The sequence below is a fragment of the Amborella trichopoda genome, chromosome 1, assembly GCF_054954075.1.
Source record: "Amborella trichopoda isolate Santa Cruz 75 chromosome 1, AtrichopodaSantaCruz75HAP2 v2.0, whole genome shotgun sequence".
NCBI lineage: Eukaryota > Viridiplantae > Streptophyta > Magnoliopsida > Amborellales > Amborellaceae > Amborella > Amborella trichopoda.
The window spans coordinates 53654595-53672522 of NC_142336.1; the positions used below are offsets into that span (position 1 = coordinate 53654595).

At 39.3% G+C, this 17928-nt stretch overlaps 1 protein-coding gene across 1 annotated transcript; it reads left to right on the forward strand.

The window, feature by feature from the left end:
- On the forward strand, nucleotides 1-5389 carry LOC18434807 (ARM repeat superfamily protein). The gene is made up of 3 exons (XM_006844870.4): nucleotides 1-408; nucleotides 1668-4103; nucleotides 4569-5389. The coding sequence occupies exons 2-3, from the start codon at nucleotides 1675-1677 to the stop codon at nucleotides 4765-4767; spliced, it is 2628 nt and encodes an 875-aa protein (XP_006844933.1). The 5' UTR covers nucleotides 1-408; nucleotides 1668-1674; the 3' UTR covers nucleotides 4768-5389.
- Nucleotides 5390-17928: the final 12539 nt, after the last annotated feature.

The following is a 17928-nucleotide window of genomic DNA, read 5'->3' on the forward strand; positions in this document are numbered from 1 at the left end:
GCCCTAAATCCACAAACCATTTTCCTGGAAAAAATACAGTCCAAATCAATCAGATTTAAAAATCAATTTTACGGCTCAGATTTCCCGAGATAGAAGGCCCTGGCTGATCCTGACTCTTCATACGAGAGATTCGAAATCTGAACCGTTGAGTGGAATCCACCTCCACGTAGCCGGTGGATTTTTCTAATAATTGTCTTCTTGTTTCTTCTTCTTCTCTCTGTTCTCTGTTCTCTGTTCTCTCTTCTCTATCTATATCTCTCTCTCTCTCTCTCTCTCTCTCTCTCTCTCTCTCTCTCTCTCCCCTCTTTTTCTTTGCTCGAGGGTTTCTGCGCTCTCGACTACATCTTCTCTCTTTCTCATCCGTCGATCTCCGGAATCGGCCGCTTAGATTTTAACTACACAGTCCAGGTACTGCTCAATCCAAATTTGTTGCTTCTTATTTTAGTGATTTTTTGCGCTTTTTTACATTTTCTTGGTCATTGATCTACTGGATTGGCAATCACTTGTTGAAAATTAGGGTTTTTTATTGATCTGTTGTATCATCGCACAGTTTCAATCTAGGTTTTGTTTTTTCCTCTCTATACCTTTGTCACTCCTACTGACTGATTGGCAACTTGATTTAGGTTTTGAGTAATTTAAGATCACACGTCTGGGCAACTTAGGGTTTCCAAACACTTTTAAATTTCCTTTTTATTTTTTAGGTTGAAATTACAAAGTTAACTCTCTCTCTCTCTCTCTGACGTGGATTGGAAATTTCTCAGTTTTGTGTACTCGGAGATGTTGCAGGAAGTATCTGATCTATATTACATTTTCTCTCTGTTAAAGTTTTGGTTTCCAGGCCTTTAGGGTTTGAATTTGTGTTGGTAATTCTGAGTTTTGGGCTTCTATAAACTTCATTGGATCATCTGATTTCTGGTCGCATAAAGAATTGAAACTGTAGTTATGCAAGTCCTTCTTAATTCTCAGTTGGTCGTCTGTTAACACGAGGAAGGATGCTGGATAATGCTTTTAGGGTTTTCTTTTTTATTGATCTAGTGTTTTTACCCAGTTGAAAATTAGGGTTTTTGCTTGTTGCCAGTATTTATGAAGATTAGTTTAGGATTTGCCTGCCTTTATGAAGATTAGTTTAAGATTTGCCTACGTTTAGGTGTAAGCAATAACTGAATCCTTTAATGTTTTGGGTTAGATCAGTATAATAATGTAATTACCTTCATGTTTACATGCTTTGGGATGATTGAGGATGCCTTTTTTCTGTATCTGGAAAAAAAATTGACAGGTTGAAGTACTTTTGCAAATTATTCAATCGAGATACTGATATAGTGTGTATTTGGTTCCCTTGAATTTCTTGCTTTTCATTGATTAGGGTTGAAATTTATGCTGGCTATCCTTTTCTTTTTTACTTTTATTGTGTTTGGTTGGATCTGTTCTTTGGTGGATTTTTTTTTCTTTTGTTATCTGGCTAATCGGGGTTCCAATAAGCAGGGCAAATCTATGACAAAAATGCTGTATTTTTCGCTATAATTGAATTCATTTAGATCTGTTTTATGTTGGGTTCTTGCCATAAAAAAATGTTTTTGACTGTTGATTATAAGATTTTTCTCTATAACTTGGCAGTGGCTTTCATTGGTTTGATTGCATCCCCTTTGTTTTTTTATTTTTATGAACAGAGGGGTCATGGCAATGGAAGTTACCCAGATTCTTCTGAATGCACAATCAGTGGATGGAAAAATTCGTAAGCACGCAGAAGAAAGCCTGAAACAATTTCACGACCAGAACCTCCCTGGCTTCCTGTTCTCTCTCTCTGCCGAATTGGGAAATAATGATAAACCAGTTGAGAGCCGCAAACTGGCTGGCCTGATCCTCAAGAATGCCTTAGATGCGAAAGAGCAATTGAAGAAAGCTGAATTAGTTCAGCGATGGCTCTCTCTTGACACAACTGTGAAAGCCCAAATCAAGGCCTGCCTTTTGCAAACTCTTTCTTCCTCGTCGTCTGATGCTCGATCCACCGCCTCACAAGTTATAGCAAAGATTGCGGGCATTGAATTGCCCCATGATCAATGGCCCGATCTCATAAGATCCCTCCTCTCAAACATGGGCGGCCCCCAAGTTCAGAGCCCACCCCATCTTAAGCAGGCCACTTTGGAAACGTTGGGTTATCTTTGTGAAGAAGTTCCTCCTGAGGTTCTCACTCAGGAACAAGTGAATTCCGTACTAACAGCTGTGGTTCAAGGGATGAACTCTTCTGAAGGGAACAATGAGGTGAGGCTCGCTGCAACGAGAGCCTTGTATAATGCTCTTGGATTTGCTCAGACCAATTTTGAGAATGATATGGAGAGAGACTACATAATGAGGGTGGTTTGCGAGGGAACACAATCCAGTGATATGAAGATTAGGCAGGCTGCCTTTGAGTGCTTGGTTTCGATTTCATCGACATATTATGATAAGCTTGCTTCCTATATGCAAGATGTATTTAATATAACTGCAAAGGCTGTGAAGGAGGACGAGGAGCCTGTTGCCCTCCAAGCTATTGAGTTTTGGAGCACGATATGTGATGAAGAGATTGAGATTTTGGAGGAGTACGGTGGTGATTTTAGTGGGGACTCTGATGTCCCTTGCTATTATTTCATCAAGCAGGCGCTCCCTGCCTTGGTGCCTATGCTCTTGGAGACTTTATTGAAGCAAGATGAGGACTATGACCAGGATGAAGGGGCTTGGAACTTAGCAATGGCTGGTGGTACATGCTTAGGCTTGGTGGCCAGGACTGTAGGGGATGACATTGTCCCTCTGGTGATGCCTTTCGTTGAGGAGAACATTACAAAACCCGACTGGCGTTGCAGAGAGGCTGCCACTTATGCTTTTGGGTCAATCTTAGAAGGCCCCTCACCTGATAAGCTGACACCTCTAGTGAATCGAGCATTGGGATTTATGCTCAACGCTATGAAGGACGAGAACAACCATGTGAAAGATACAACTGCTTGGACCCTAGGAAGAATCTTTGAGTTTCTCCCTAGCGCTTCAGTTGGGGAGCCTATAATTACCCAGGCTAATTTTCCCCATACCCTTTCAGTCCTGATTGAGAGCATGAAGGATGCACCAAATGTTGCAGAAAAGGTTTGTGGGGCTCTCTATTTTCTTGCTCAAGGCTTCGAGGACATGGGTTCAGGGTCCTCTCCTCTGTCTCCGTTCTTCCAAGACATTGTCCAGGCCCTCATTGCCACTGCCCATAGAGATGATGCAGGGGAGTCTCGGCTTCGTACCTCAGCTTATGAAACTTTGAATGAGGTCGTGAGGTGTTCTAGTGAGGAAACTGCTCCTCTAGTTGCACAGTTGGTCCCTGTGTTTCTCATGGAGCTTGGTCAGACTCTTGAGAACCAGAGGCTCTCATCTGAGGAGAGAGAGAAACAAAACGAGCTCCAAGGCCTTCTTTGTGGGTGCTTACAGGTTATAATACAAAAGTTGGGATCTCTTGAATCAACCAAGTTTGTTATCTTGCAGTGTGCTGATCAAATGATGGCTCTCTTTTTAAGAGTCTTTGCTTGCCGAAATGCCACTGTCCATGAGGAGGCAATGCTTGCCATTGGTGCTCTGGCCTATGTGACGGGGCCTGATTTTGCGAAGTATATGAAGGATTTCTACCCTTACTTGGAAATGGGTCTTCAAAATTTTGAAGAATACCAGGTGTGCTCCATCACTGTTGGGGTTGTTGGGGATATATGCCGGGCTTTGGACGATAAAATTCTTCCATTCTGTGATGGTATAATGACCCAGCTTCTTAAGAACTTGTCGAGTAACCAACTTCACAGGTCTGTGAAGCCCCCCATATTCTCATGCTTTGGTGATATTGCTCTGGCTATTGGGGAGAACTTTGACAAGTACTTGATTTATGCGATGCCAATGCTTCAAAGTGCGGCAGAAGTCTCCTCTCAGCCAACGAGTGCTGATGATGAGACAATTGAATATACCAACCAGTTGAGGAATGGGATTTTGGAGGCATACTCTGGGATTTTCCAGGGCTTCAAGAACTCTCCAAAGACTCAGGCGTTGATGACTTTTGCTCCTCTCGTTCTTCATTTCTTGGAGAGCATATATTCAGAGAAGGACATGTGAGTTTTTCTGCCTTATCTCCTCTTATCTATCTACCTATACATCTCTATCTCTCTGTATCATGGACTCGCAAATACAAATGTACCCATGCACACACATACATATATATGCACATGTATGTTGCATGGTTTGGATTCTGCCCTTGGCAGAATCTGAAACAAGGCTAGTGTCCCTTTCAGAATGTTTTTTTTTTAACTGTTTTCCACATTCTCCCTGTATCTTAGAAATAAGTTGAATTAAATTGTGATAGAAAGTTCAACTGGTACTTACCAAATTCCTGCATCATTCTCTGTTTTCCTTAATTTTCTATTTTCTTTTTGATATGAAATCTTAGTATGGCCAGAAATACAGAAGTTTGGATTTTTCAGTGCTAAAACAATGGTGATGGTTAAACTGACTGAATACCTTAGCCTTTATTTTACCTTTCGATAATGGTTTGCTATCTGTTTATTAAATTTCAACAGGGATGACACTGTCACAAAGGCAGCAGTTGGTGTGTTAGGAGACCTGGCCGATACATTAGGTTCTAGTGCGGCTCCTCTATTGCGACAATCAGTATTTTGCAAAGACTTTGTTGAGGAATGCTTGTCATCGCATGATCATCTGATCAAGGAAACTGCCGAGTGGGTCCAAATGACAGTGAGCCGAGTTGTTTCAGGTTGATGCCATCATATGCTATGTATCCATAGAAGTCCATGCATATGGGTGTGTTGAGTCGGGTGATGATTGCATGCATGTGTGAAGGTCATGGGAAGTGTCAGAAGTCCCTTGTGGGGTTCAAGTTGGGTTTTTTTCAAGAAGAAGTGGGGTGCTAGATCGCAAACCCCCTAGTGTACCATTTGCTATATGAAGCTGAAAAGGGAGGAGCGGCATTGTTGAATGTCTTGTAGAGGGAGAAAGAAGCCACCCGTGTTCTTGAGAGGGGTACAGGTATGCAACTTCTAGCTGCAACCTTGGCCATGTATATCTCTCTTCATAGAAGAAGAGGTCTCGTTTATATGGAGGTCGGGTCATCTCCTTTTTTTTTTATGATTCTTTTTACAAGGGGCAAGTAGCTGGCGGGTATTTCCTGGGCGCCAGAGATCGATGTCATCCAAACGGTTGATTTTTAGTTGTCAGAGACCAGTTACTGAGTGGGTAAAAAATTCATATTTGTTCCTCAAAATCCTTTGCATATTTTGAAATTTTGTATCAGTCTTGCATTTTTTATCCTTTGTCTTGTCAAGGTCTGTCCTGTGTTTCTTCTCTATAATGGTTATAATTTAAGCTCCAAAATTTGAGTCTCTATATGCTCTTTCACTTCTAATTATGTTCTGCACTGTTTCTGTTCTTATTTATAGTATAATTTGGATTCCTCATATTTTACAGGTTGTAGAACTGGTTTAGTTCAAAATTCTCATAATGATATGTAGAGTTAAATATGACTGCATTGCCAGTCCACCCATTGGAGTTGCTAAAATGTCGATATAGTACCCCTCTACCTTCCATCTGTCATATGCAGGGCTTGAAACCCCCAGAAAATATCACCTGGTTCCATATACATTTGAGGAGTGCGGTCTAGTTTCTTGCATCTTTATTTAGTCAGCAATAGACAAACAATCAGTTTAGGATTTGCTTTGGTTGTACTTTAAATCATTCCTCTTTCTTTATTTGGGTATCTCTTTTGTGTGTGTGTATGTGAGAGAGAGAGGGAGAGAGGAAAGTGGCATAAGTTAGTTTGAAAGTTTGGGAGATGCTTTGGCAATATGTACTTTGCTCTATGGCTTTTGGTAAGCTTGTGCCCCGGTAACATTGAGCTATCATTCTCAGAGTCCTGCTATTTAGCTTTGCATATCATCCTTCCATCTTATAAATGTGTATTTGAATTTCAAATTGCCTTGTCGAACTTCAAGTCCTTATAGTGCTCTTGTTCACATGAACATAAACAACTATGTAGTGGGTCAGCATTAGTTACTCAGGTTCTACTAGAATTCCCGTTTCCACACTGGTTTGGCTGGGTTGATATTATGCCTCACTCATTTGCGGATGTGGGGTGATGATATTATCTCTCGAGAAACTTTTGTGTGTTCTTGATCTAGGTCGCAGTTTCAGATTTTTGATGCTGGTTTGCTTGAGCCAGGTTGATGGTAATGTTATCTGTCTAGAAGCCCCTTATGCTGCAACATTTTCTAGCCTGAATTCAGGCTCAGAACTACGTTGAGTTTAACATTTTGGTGGGTTGATGCATCCTAATCGTTCCTAATCAATTGTGGTCTACTTCAAAAATCCATCTTAGAGATGGATTTTGGAATCAAAATTTTACAAGTTACCTTAGACCGCAATGATTGTGAATACGAACAACGATTATGAAAATGAAAAGAATAGGACTTTGAACTTCTAAATAGACTGCATTTGAATTTAGTTTTAAGATTGCTGATAACCTTTTATTTTAATTATTCACATATCAGCAGGTCTGAATTAAGTTTTGAGCTGCAAAATCACGGTTCGAAAGTGTAAATGTTTCTAAAGTGACTTAGGATGTGTTTCAGATCATAAATCCATCATCAAACTGGATTTTTGGAAGCGAAGTGCATTTGAGTAGGATTTTCGCTGGACTTTTCCAGTTATGAATTTTATCCTAGACTTAATTATTGGAATCAATTTAGTTTTTTAATTTATTTTTAGAATGAAAAATGTAGGAAATGGCATTCAGGAGATTAAAACTATTTAAACACAAAAGGGCAAAAGCAACCACAAGCATTGCTTTAGGTTTTTTTTTTCTTTTGTGTTGAAGTAAAATTTCATTGAGTGAATGAAAATGGATTCCCTACAAAGAGATCATTTATCTTTTGTAGATAGAGGGCATAATCATTCTCACTCATTAGTTGTTACATTCGATGGTTTGGGGTGAGTCATGAAGTTTGAAATTTTTTTTTTATAGAATGGTGTGTCTATTCAATGGTACTCTTACAACCACCCGTTTTGAAATTTAATGGACAACGATGATTGTGATTTTCTTGTACAAAAGATAAATGGTTTCTTACATACAATCCCGAATGAAATAGTTATATGTAGAATTAAAGAAAAATGAGAGTGAGAATGACGATACAACATCAGAATTTTAAAATTGAAATGTTATTGTGGAGAACAATCTGGGCGGGCATCATGGAAAGGGCGTAATCGGAGAATCTTTGAAGATTTTACCATAAAATCTAATATCCTAGTAGTAGTGGCTGACCGGAATTCTGTTGCCGTAGACTTCAAATTTATACCTTGAAACCAAATCCTTTTAGACCCTTAGGAAGTATGAAAGAAAATATTGTACCTTGCTCCCCTCCACCTTAAGGAAGTATTAATCTAAACTTTTGACTGTTGTTCTTTTAAGAACCCTGGGCTGGCTGATTTTGGGGGAATTATAAGAGAACAAGAACAAAAATATTCTTCTCATATTTTGGGCCTTGTGGGTCAGCCAGAGTGAATAAGGCAGAAGCCGGGGGCCTTTTTGGAGGGGCTCGTAATTATTTTGAGTTTGGGGTGGCATAAGATTATTGAAATCACCTCTGCCAATGTGGTTGGTTGCCTGGGCTAAAGGGGAGGCGAGAGTTCCTTGGAAGTTGGCTTCAATTTTTTGAGGAAAATAGAGCGTTATTAGCTGATTTCTATGTTGAGCTTCGCCATTGAGAGGCTAACTGTGAAGCGGATTTTTTTTGGCTAAAAGTTGTGTACACCAATCATCGTTGGTGGCCACTAACATTTCCTAACTGTTGTATTTCTTCTTCTTTTTTCCCTTGTATCTCTTCTTTTGATTCTAGTAAAGTGTTAACATTCAAGAAAAAAAAATCTAGTTAAGTGTTGAACATTCAAGAAAAAAGAAGCTAGCCAGAGAAAACGAGAGACATAAGGAGAGAAAATAAAAGTAAAAAGAAAATAAAAAGATAAAAGAAATAAAGAGGTTAGCAAAGAAAAGGTCAACAAATGAGACCTCTGAGTAACTTCTTTTGCTGGAGCATCCGCAACACTATTTTTCTCCCTATTAACATGAGAAAAAGAAATTCTTTTCCCTATTAACGTGAGAAAGAGAAATCTCCATCCGTGTCAAACGGAAAAGGATTTCGTCCATCAATGATGCCCCAATCCAGGGATTGCATTAGGACATTTACACCAGCCTAGTTGAGTCTCTTACTATCGAGTGTCTCTTAGCAATCTTCTTTTGCTAAAGCATCTGCAACACTATTTTTCTCCCTATTAACATGAGAAAAGAAATTCTTCTCTTTATTAGCATGAGAAAAATAAATCTTCATCCCTACAAAACGGAAAAGGATTTCGTCCATCAATGATGCCCCAATCCAGAGGTTGCATTAGGATATATATATATATATATATATATATATATATATATATATATATATATATATATATATATATATATATATATATATATATATATATATTTTTACACCTGCCTATTACATTAGTTGAGTCTCCTATTACCAAGTGTCTCTCAGCAATCCCACCTATCTTGCAACTTGAGATTTATTCCTCACGTTTCCATCAAAATTAAGTTTAAATCATCCCTGTAGTGGGGGAAATCCAACTAGCATCCTTAAGACTGGCATTAGTTTAGTTAAGGGAAATTATCAGAAATATACTTTAATTTTCACCTAATTGAAAAAAAACCCGCAACTTTCATAAACTTCGTCTACACCATTTTTCCTCAATTTTGATTTTTTTTTTTTTTTACCAAAATATCTTTCACGGTAGTCGTATTACCGTAATGACTCCGGTATTACATTACGTTAAGTACCGTAATGATAGAGCCTTCACAGTAATACAACTACCGTGAAGGATATTTTGATAAAAAAATACCAAAATTGAGAAAAAAAAGATGTGGACGAAGTTTATTAAAATTGAAGGTTTTTTTTCCAATTAGACAAAAATTAAGATATATTTCTGATAATTTTCCTTTAATTTAGTTAATTTGCATCGATTTACACCCATTCCAAGTTTTTTTGGAAGGAGAGATACTGTCCTCTATCACCTCCCTATGCTATGAAGAAATGGGGAATGTTATAAAGCGTTTTTTGGGGGTTTTGTTGAAGTAATTCGGCTCATTTTCACGCATTGGAATTTAGATGGGATTGCATATAATGAGATTTGTATACGAATGTGCCAAATATTTCAAAGGAAATGTTACAATGATATCATTTATTTTTGATATAAGACTGTTAGATGTGAAATATGGTGGTTGAAGATGTATCATTGATCAGACGCAAAATCTAAAATAAATTTTCTTGAAAGTTGTGATACACTGCAATCTATTGAAATTCACATTCAATGGCTAAAATTGATTGTGACTTCTTCGTACAAAAAAAAATAGATGGTATTGTAGTACACAATCCCTATTTCAAATGGGGCGTGTCATTTCGCTGCACAAAATTTGAGAATTATGTTTAGATTTGAGTGGATTTGCATCTACATGTTGTGGACGCTTAAAAGGTGCTCAGATTGAACCAAGCGCTAAAAATGAATCTTGTTTTTTATTTTTAATTTTAAAAAATGATAGTATATGAATTTTAAGTTTTAGCTTCATTTTTATATGTAGAATTAAAAAACAATAATAAACAAAATTTTGAATAAAAATATTGAATCAAAATATACTTAAGTTTATTTTGGTTATTTTTATTTAATTCTCTTTATAAATATAAACTACATGAGTAATAATCCTATGAGACCCTCCCACACCCACGTGTATAGGACCCCAAAGGATCACCATTAAATTTGGTACAGATCTCTAGAAAAGTCAAGTCCCACACCAATGTGACAACTTTTTTTGAGATCTGTGCCAAATTTAATGGTAACCTTTGAGGTCCTACACACATGGGTGTGCGAGGGGGTATCATAGGGTCATTACTCTAAACTGACTAAAAATTCAGATAAATAGTTTTATATATATATATATATATATATATATGAAATTAAATTTTGGCCATTAGATATGAAAAAAAAAAAAAAAAAAATGTATATATGAAGTCATTGGAATGGTGCTTGTGCATCCTTTTTTTTTTCTTGATAGGAATTCATTAGTTTTTATTCATTAACTAAAGGAGATTACAAAGTCAGAAATAAGAGCCGATGACATGGATAAACCCTCTTTGGCAAGAGAGTCGGCTAAAGTATTAACTTCACGAAACACATGCACAAAAGAAATAACAAGAGACCTGGACAAATCGCAAATCTGCAGTAGAGGGGACATCAGCTCCCAAAGAGCCTTGTGAAGACCATTACAACAATTGATGACATTGAGCGAGTCCCCCTCCACAATACAATACTGAGCAACCTCTATATCAATGAACAATTTTAAACCATTAAGGAGAGCCAACATCTCAGCATGGTTGGCAGTTATAATCCCTAACGACACTGCATAAGAAAAAACAACAGTCCCATTCCAGTCTCTCACAACACCACCATAGCTAACCAGGCTTGGATTCCCATGCAAGCAACCATCGAAGTTGAGCTTAAAGGTTCCTTCCAGAGGGCCCACCCATCTGCCCTGCGGTCTACATTTGAAGGTCCCTAAATTGAAGAGAATAGGTGAATTCCTCTTAACATCAACTTCTAAGATGTCAGACCCCTCCTTAGTTATGAAATAACAAAGTTAGAGGTCATGAAAGATTTTATCCGACAGTCTTTCAAAAGGAAGCCCACTGGCATCAAACACTCTTCGATTATTTTCTTTCAAAACTTCGCCTCAAGCATTCTGCCAAAGGACCAGCCCAATCTTGGGAAGCGTCACGGACAAGTTAGAGATGACGCCAACAGGCTCGCTTGGCATGATGAGAGGTATGCCCAATTTATCAAAAAATCAATGCCAGATTCGAAGGGTAAAAATGTAGTGGAGAAACAAGTGAGGCCCTGTTTCAGCATCCAATTTGCAAAGCAAACAAACATTAGGCAATACCTTACCTCTCTTGATAAGGTTGTCAGTTGTCAACACCTTGTTTTGCACAGCCAACCATAAGAATGCTTGAGCTTTGGGAGGTAACGACCATTTCCAGATTGTGGCAATCTAGGGAATAGACCATCTCCACATGTCATGGAATAAAATATTATACATGGATTTGACTGAGAACTGACCATCAGCTCGAATCTCCCAAATGACTATATAAGAGGCATCTAGTGGAATATAGACATCGTGAAGTAGAGAGAGCAGCCCCACATATTCATGAATAATGATGTTAGGAACTCTATTATAGGGGAGGTTGATATTCCAGCTAATCTGGGATCCCCTGCGAACAAGCAAATCAGCTACAATGGTGTTGGGGTTGTCCATAGGCTAGAAAATAGTTGGAAAGAGATATTTCAAAGGCATAAGACCCACCCACTTATGGTGCCAAAAGGAGATATTACGACCATCACCCAAACTCCACCTAATGTCCCTATGAATCAGGCCTCGGCACGAGTTAATGGATTTCCAGGTAAATGACAATCCTTGTGACCCACTTCTCGCTTCCACCCACATCTAAAATCAATCCACACCATACTTTGCCGCCGCCACTTAGTACCACAACTGATCTTTAAGGAATAGGCTTCTCCACCACCATTTAGAGAGGAGGGCTTGATTAACCAACGTCACATGCCTTAAACCAAGTCCACTATTTTTCCTAGGAGTACACACTTTATCCCATCTAAGGTGATGGTATTTTTTAGAATTATCAACGGATTCCTATAACAAATTCCTCATCAATGTTTCAATCTTCTTGGCCACCCTAAGTTGGATCTGCAACAAAGACATCTGATATATGGGTGAATTAGATAAATAAGCCCTAATGAGAGTGATCATACCCCCAAGAGATAGGTGTTTTATACTTCCAAAAATCTAGTTTGACTTGAATTCTTTGAATGATCTTATCCCATATAGCCAAGGGTAGTCGCCCATCTGAAATGGGTAAGCCCAAATACAAAATTGGGAAATTATCCATCTTACATCCCAAAATAGCTGTCAGCTCTGACAGTAAAGTCTCGTCACAATTAATGTCGATAACAACTGACTTAAAAAATTGATTTTAAGTCCCAGTGCTATTTCACTAATATTCAGAAACGTGGCAACATTAACAATCTGCTCAGACCTAACTTCGCAGAAAAGAAGCGTGTCATCAGCATATTGTACGTGTGAGACACACGGGCCACCATTAGGCAATCGAAATACATTAAAGTGGCCCTTGACTACAATCTTGAAGATGAACCGACTGAAGCATTCAGCATAAATGGTGAACAAAAAAGGGGAAAGGGGATCCCCCTATCGTAGCCCCCTAGCAGCACGGAAAAACCCAAACAGACTACCTTTATAAAGAATTGAAAAGTGCGAGGAGGACAGGTAGCTAAAGATCCAACTTCTCCACTTAACCCCAAATCCCATATTTTTCATGACTTCTAGCAAAATGCTCCATTCCACTATGTCATAGGCCTTCTCCAAATCTAACTTAATGACTGCCCCAGCCTCTTTGCACAACACTCAGGAGTGGATGCACTTCTGTATACAAGAACACTATATGTGATCAACCTGTCCTTAATGAAGGCAGACTGGGAGCCAGTGATAATTTCTAGTAGGACTATTTTAAGTCTTTCAGCAAGCACCTTAGTAATAATCTTATAAAGGCTCGAAAGAAGACTTATAGGCCTGATATCACCCAGATTTGCGATGACCGAGGAGTTGACACCTCGAAAAACCTCTTCATGCCTCATAAAGTCTCTAACCATCTCCAAAACTTTCCTGATGACTAAATTCCAAAATTTGTGGAAAAAGAACAATGTGAAGCCATCGTGGCCAGGAGCCTTATCTCTTGGTAAGGAAAACACTACTTTTTTTACTTCTTCCATAGTCACCTCCTCTTTAAGAAGATCTGTTGCAGCAGGGGTGAGACCTTTAAAACCCACTTGAGACAGACTAGGAGTGACCTTAACCTCATAGGCAAAAGCTTTCTTAAAGTGGTCGGACACTGCCAAGACCCGAGACATCATTCTGGCGCCTCCTAGTGTTGGCGATAGCATGGAAGAATTTGGTGTTTAGATCACCTTCCTTCAACCACTTCACTCTTGATCTCTGCCTCTAATACACCTCAACTACTTTGTGGAACTCCTGTAATTCAAAGGTTTTAGCGAACCTCTCCAACTTCTACTCCTTAGAGAGGATGCAAGAATTTTAGACACTAGTGTCAAAGTCAGAGAGGTAGCTGAGGATAACATAAATTTTACGTTTGACATTGTATCTGTTATCGCGTTTCTAGGCAATAAGCCTATGCTTGACACGTAGAAGCTTCTTATGGAGCTGAAAGTCCATATATCTTCTCCCAGGCACTCATGATAATGTCCCCAACCCCTATTTAAGATAGCCAGCCTACTTCAAATCTGAAGGGCTTTGAACCTTTGGGGAGGACCTTAGAGCATAGTAGTAAGGGGGTATGGTCAGAAGAAAGTCTCGGAAGAGCCCTGACCGTTGCACAAGGAAAAAAATCAGCCCACTCCCCCGACACTAAAAATCTATCCAATTTTGATATAGACAAATTGGAAGAGCTATTATTAGTCTATGTAAAATGGGCACCAGAAATGGGCAAATCAATGAACGCATGAGACTCAATAAAATCGTTGAACAATCTCATAGCAGATGAAATTGAGTTAGTATAGGTACTTTCATCAGGCCATATTATAAAATTAAAATCCCCACCCAAACACAGAGGAAGAGAAAATTCTCTAATAAAGACAATCTTATCATTAATAAAAAGTTACTTTTATGCTCAATTGTGAGGCCCATAGACGTTTAATAAACCCCAGCGAAAGTCAGATCTAGGCCCCACAAACCCAGCCATCAAAAAATTAACTTTCTTAAGAGAGCAAAAAGAAGTCAAAACGGTGGGATCCCACAAAATCTACAACCCACCTGAAGCACCCATATAATCTATTCCTAAGAAATCAATAGACCTAGACCCCCAAACTTCCCTCACACTAGAGACAGTGGGACCCAGAAGTTTGGTTTCTTGTAAGATAAGAACAATAGGTCTAAAATGAGAAACCAAAAACAAAATGTCCTTCTTGAGGTTGAGGTCACCCAGACCTCTAACATTCCAGGATAAAATATTCATGAAGAAGGGTTAAGAGAAGAGGACCTTGGGCCATTCCTCACCCTGCCACCAGAATCAAGTTTAGCATCCGTCTTCCATCCAGCATCTGCATCCTCCTCGTCAGAAGATAGCCTCAAGTACTCAGACGCTTGCACCTCAGAAAAAACAATCCCCCTCATAGTCGAAGCAAAGCGCAGTTCCTCCCTAGCTTGCAGCCTCGCCGAAGATCTCGACCCTTTGACTGGAGCTTTACCCTTAGCTTTTCCTGTGCTCGCACCCAGGGTTTGGGCGATCTTCTTCGAAACCGAAGGACAATCACCCCTCTTAACCACTTTTTCAGCTTTCTTCTTATCGAGAATATCCTTGTATACCTCCGCAATGGGTACATCGTAATCCATGTCGCCATCCGCCACCAATCCAGCAATTATCTGCTCTTCAACCAAACCAGGCAAAGATTCTTCAGGGGGCACCTCGTCTCTAGAAAGGCCAGTAGCGAGGAGCCCACTCACTTGTGCTGGGGTAGCAGTACGTAGAAATTGTAGCTCGTTATCATCATGACGAAGAACGTCAATTGGAGGCGGTGATGCCACTTCCACCAGTGCAAGGCTGGGGTCTTCCACCCTGATTCCAGTGTCCTCCTCTTCCACCATAGGGGCTGGTGCACCATGCTCAGTGTCCAGAACCTCCCCTTCGAGAGCCATGGCATCTTCGGGATCATTGAGCACCACCACCGTCAGCGGATCTACCAGCAGTGGGTCAAACTTCGGCTTAGGAAAGGAGAGGGACTTCCTAGCAGCTTTACGGTGGAATAAGGGGTACATCTTTGCAGCGATCACCAGCAGAAGCTTGAAAGCAACCACTGAGCAACGGTTATGAGCAGTAGCAAGGAAGGCTAAAAGCCACACTGTGAAGAAGGAAGAAGATTTATAGGGCGGCTTCTGCTTGCCTTGAGGAGGAGGCAATGTGAATGTCTGTTTGGAAATAGTAGGGGTCAACGTCATCAGAAAGCGTGCCGTCAAGTCATCCGTCCTTTTAGGCGGCGCCTCTACAAAGTGTCGACTTTTCACAAGAGAAGGAGAGAGTGCCCCCCCGCAGACTACTGTTGATAATGGACCATCACCACAAAGCCCACCACGTGCCCCTTCATCGAAACCGTTATGTCCACTATCCAGCAGTGGCTCCTTGTGAGTCGTCGGTGGCTACGCAAAACTTCCCACCGGAATCCATCGTTTGGAGATTTTCAAATTTCGAACGTTTTTCTGTTTTTTCTTGGATTTCTGGCGTTTGCGGCATTTTATAACCATTCCGGTGAGGTTTGCCACATGAACTCGGCCAATCGACGATCGTTCAGTTACCTTCCTCCAATCCCCATCCTCTGAGGGCCCCTTCCCCACAGTCTGTACTAGAGTTCCTTTCCTCTATTCAACGGAGACTAAAATGGAAAAAGCCTCGTTTCCAATCAAAAGTCTAACAGAGCTTGGGCCTGGGACTCTACACCATTTCTAGATCCGAATGCGAGTATAGTTTAAGTCCACCCCTAGAACTGAATTTCTTTCAATATCACAAACTTGCCACAACCGTCAGCGAGTTTGCGAAAAGTATCCATCGTCCACACATGTAAAGGGACTCCATGAACCCTAATCCACACATTCTCCATACTCCAATAAGAGGAATGGGAAGATGGTTTCCAATGGTCAAGAGAGAGGAGCCTCCTCCGAATCCTTACTAACCTGTCTGATAATGCAGCTTGTACATCTTCCCTATGATGAAGCAGGAAAACTATCTTATTTTTCCTCAAGATTTTAGCCTTAGGAGCATTAAGCAATCTCCAACATCTTCTAGCCCAATCGCTCGGTCTGAAATATGAGGGTGGGAAGAAGGACACAACGATCGGAAGACGTCCCTCGGATAAGAGACCACCTTTAAAGCTAAAGGGAACAACGACTACCAGGACCTGGCCTCCTCCCACGACCTCACCACACTTTCCTTCTTTCTCACCTGAGACCTTGTCCTTCCCTATTGCAACACGTGTGACTTCCTTAGTATGGTCCGAGACTTGCGTACCCAAACCAAAAGGGATGCTTGTGCACCCTTCCATCACCCGTCCCCATGATGTGAGCGGTTATCTTTCCTTTAGATCAAAATGAATGGTATATTCCCACGTGCCCAATTTCGCATAAGATATTAAAGATAATTACGACCAATTTTATGTAAGCAATCTAATTGTATAGTTTTGATGTAGTTCTGATTTTGGAAACACGTGTGATGGCTTGAGAATCTATTATGAAATGCTTCAAAAATGTGGCAAGATCAAGTGGATCTATAAATGTTAAAAATCTTGAAAGTAGATTATATGTGATATAATATGTACTATTTTTAAGACTTGACATGCTTTTTATTATCATATTTATGCATATTGCGACGATCAAGTGAAACTTTTTCCAGTCTATAATATAAGATTGATGCCTTATACAAAAAGAAAATTGTTTCATTCGATGGGGGCCACATTTCTACATTTGCGGCCCCCCGAGGTATAAAGCACCATTCTTAAAGATGCATGCAAATAGGCAGTTCATCAAAAAATAATTAGAACTAACCGTCCAAATGTTTTTTTAATAAAATTATTATTTTTAATATTCAAAATGTATTTATTTTTCGTATTCATTATCCCATGTTAGATATTACATGTCCTTAAAAATTAAGTAAAAAAATCCATCTTAAAAATAGATTTTTAAGAGGTGACTCATTCCTAGATGGACTCATAGAAACCTCGTCCTATATAAAATTTATCCGTTTTTTTTTTTACTGTAATTAGAAGCTTATTTTCACGTGTAACTGCTAAGGGCGACTATGATGTCGCAGTACTCTCTAATCGTATACTCTTTGATATGGCGATAAAGAAAGACAGCAAATGCTTTTCAAATGGGATTTGTTTAGAAAAATAAAGAGTACTAAAATAAAATAAATAAAGGATGCGGTTTGTGCAGAGCTGAGGCTCTAAACAATCAAAGTAAAGTGTACCTTCAAATAGTGTCGAGAAATGTGGTTGCAATGCTGGATATCTTTGTGATAGCCTTAAAATATATTTTTATATTTAATTATAAAATTTAAAGCTTAAAAAATATTGTAGATTGAAAAGATTTATGAAAATTTGAAAACCTTGAAAATTGACTGTCCAAAATTGCGTTACAAGATGTACTATTTCTAAACCTTGAAATCCATTTTTTTCTCATGTGTATGCATCTTGATGTCGAGATGATCAATTCGACGATATTTGGGCATCAAAGCAACATCCTCTAGTGAAATTTTTGATGTGGGCTCTAATTTGATTATTTAGAGTTCTGTATAAACTTTTTCTAAAGGTTGCACTGCATTATCATAACCAAAGTTAGCAAATTGCTTAACGACATTAAATCGATGGGCAACGAAGTCAATATTGATTTGGTTCTAGCCTAGAATTAATTTGATTCTGTTAGTATCTTGTCCATAAAAAGGAGGAAAAAAGAAAAGAAAAAAAGGGAGCCAAAAAACTAGGTAAATATTAAATAGAAAAGTTTTCTTTTTCATAATTTAGATGAGGTAGTGTCCTACATACATCGATTTGTTTGGAGACTTCGAAGAACTTCTCTTTGGATTGCTGCACGAGAATTGAGTCCCCAAAGTCCCAGTAAGGTTTTGCACAGGTCATATAATTAATTATCCCAACTTAAGCCTTAAGGCAAAAACACAA

What these genes read in the sequence shown, in the direction of transcription:
- LOC18434807 (XM_006844870.4), top strand. Translation starts at nt 1,675, where the DNA reads ATGGCAATGGAAGTTACCCAGATTCTTCTGAATGCACAATCAGTGGAT. An exon ending in ATATATTCAGAGAAGGACAT is followed by an intron (nt 4,104 to 4,568) that starts GTGAGTTTTTCT and finishes AAATTTCAACAG; the next exon opens with GGATGACACTGTCACAAAGG.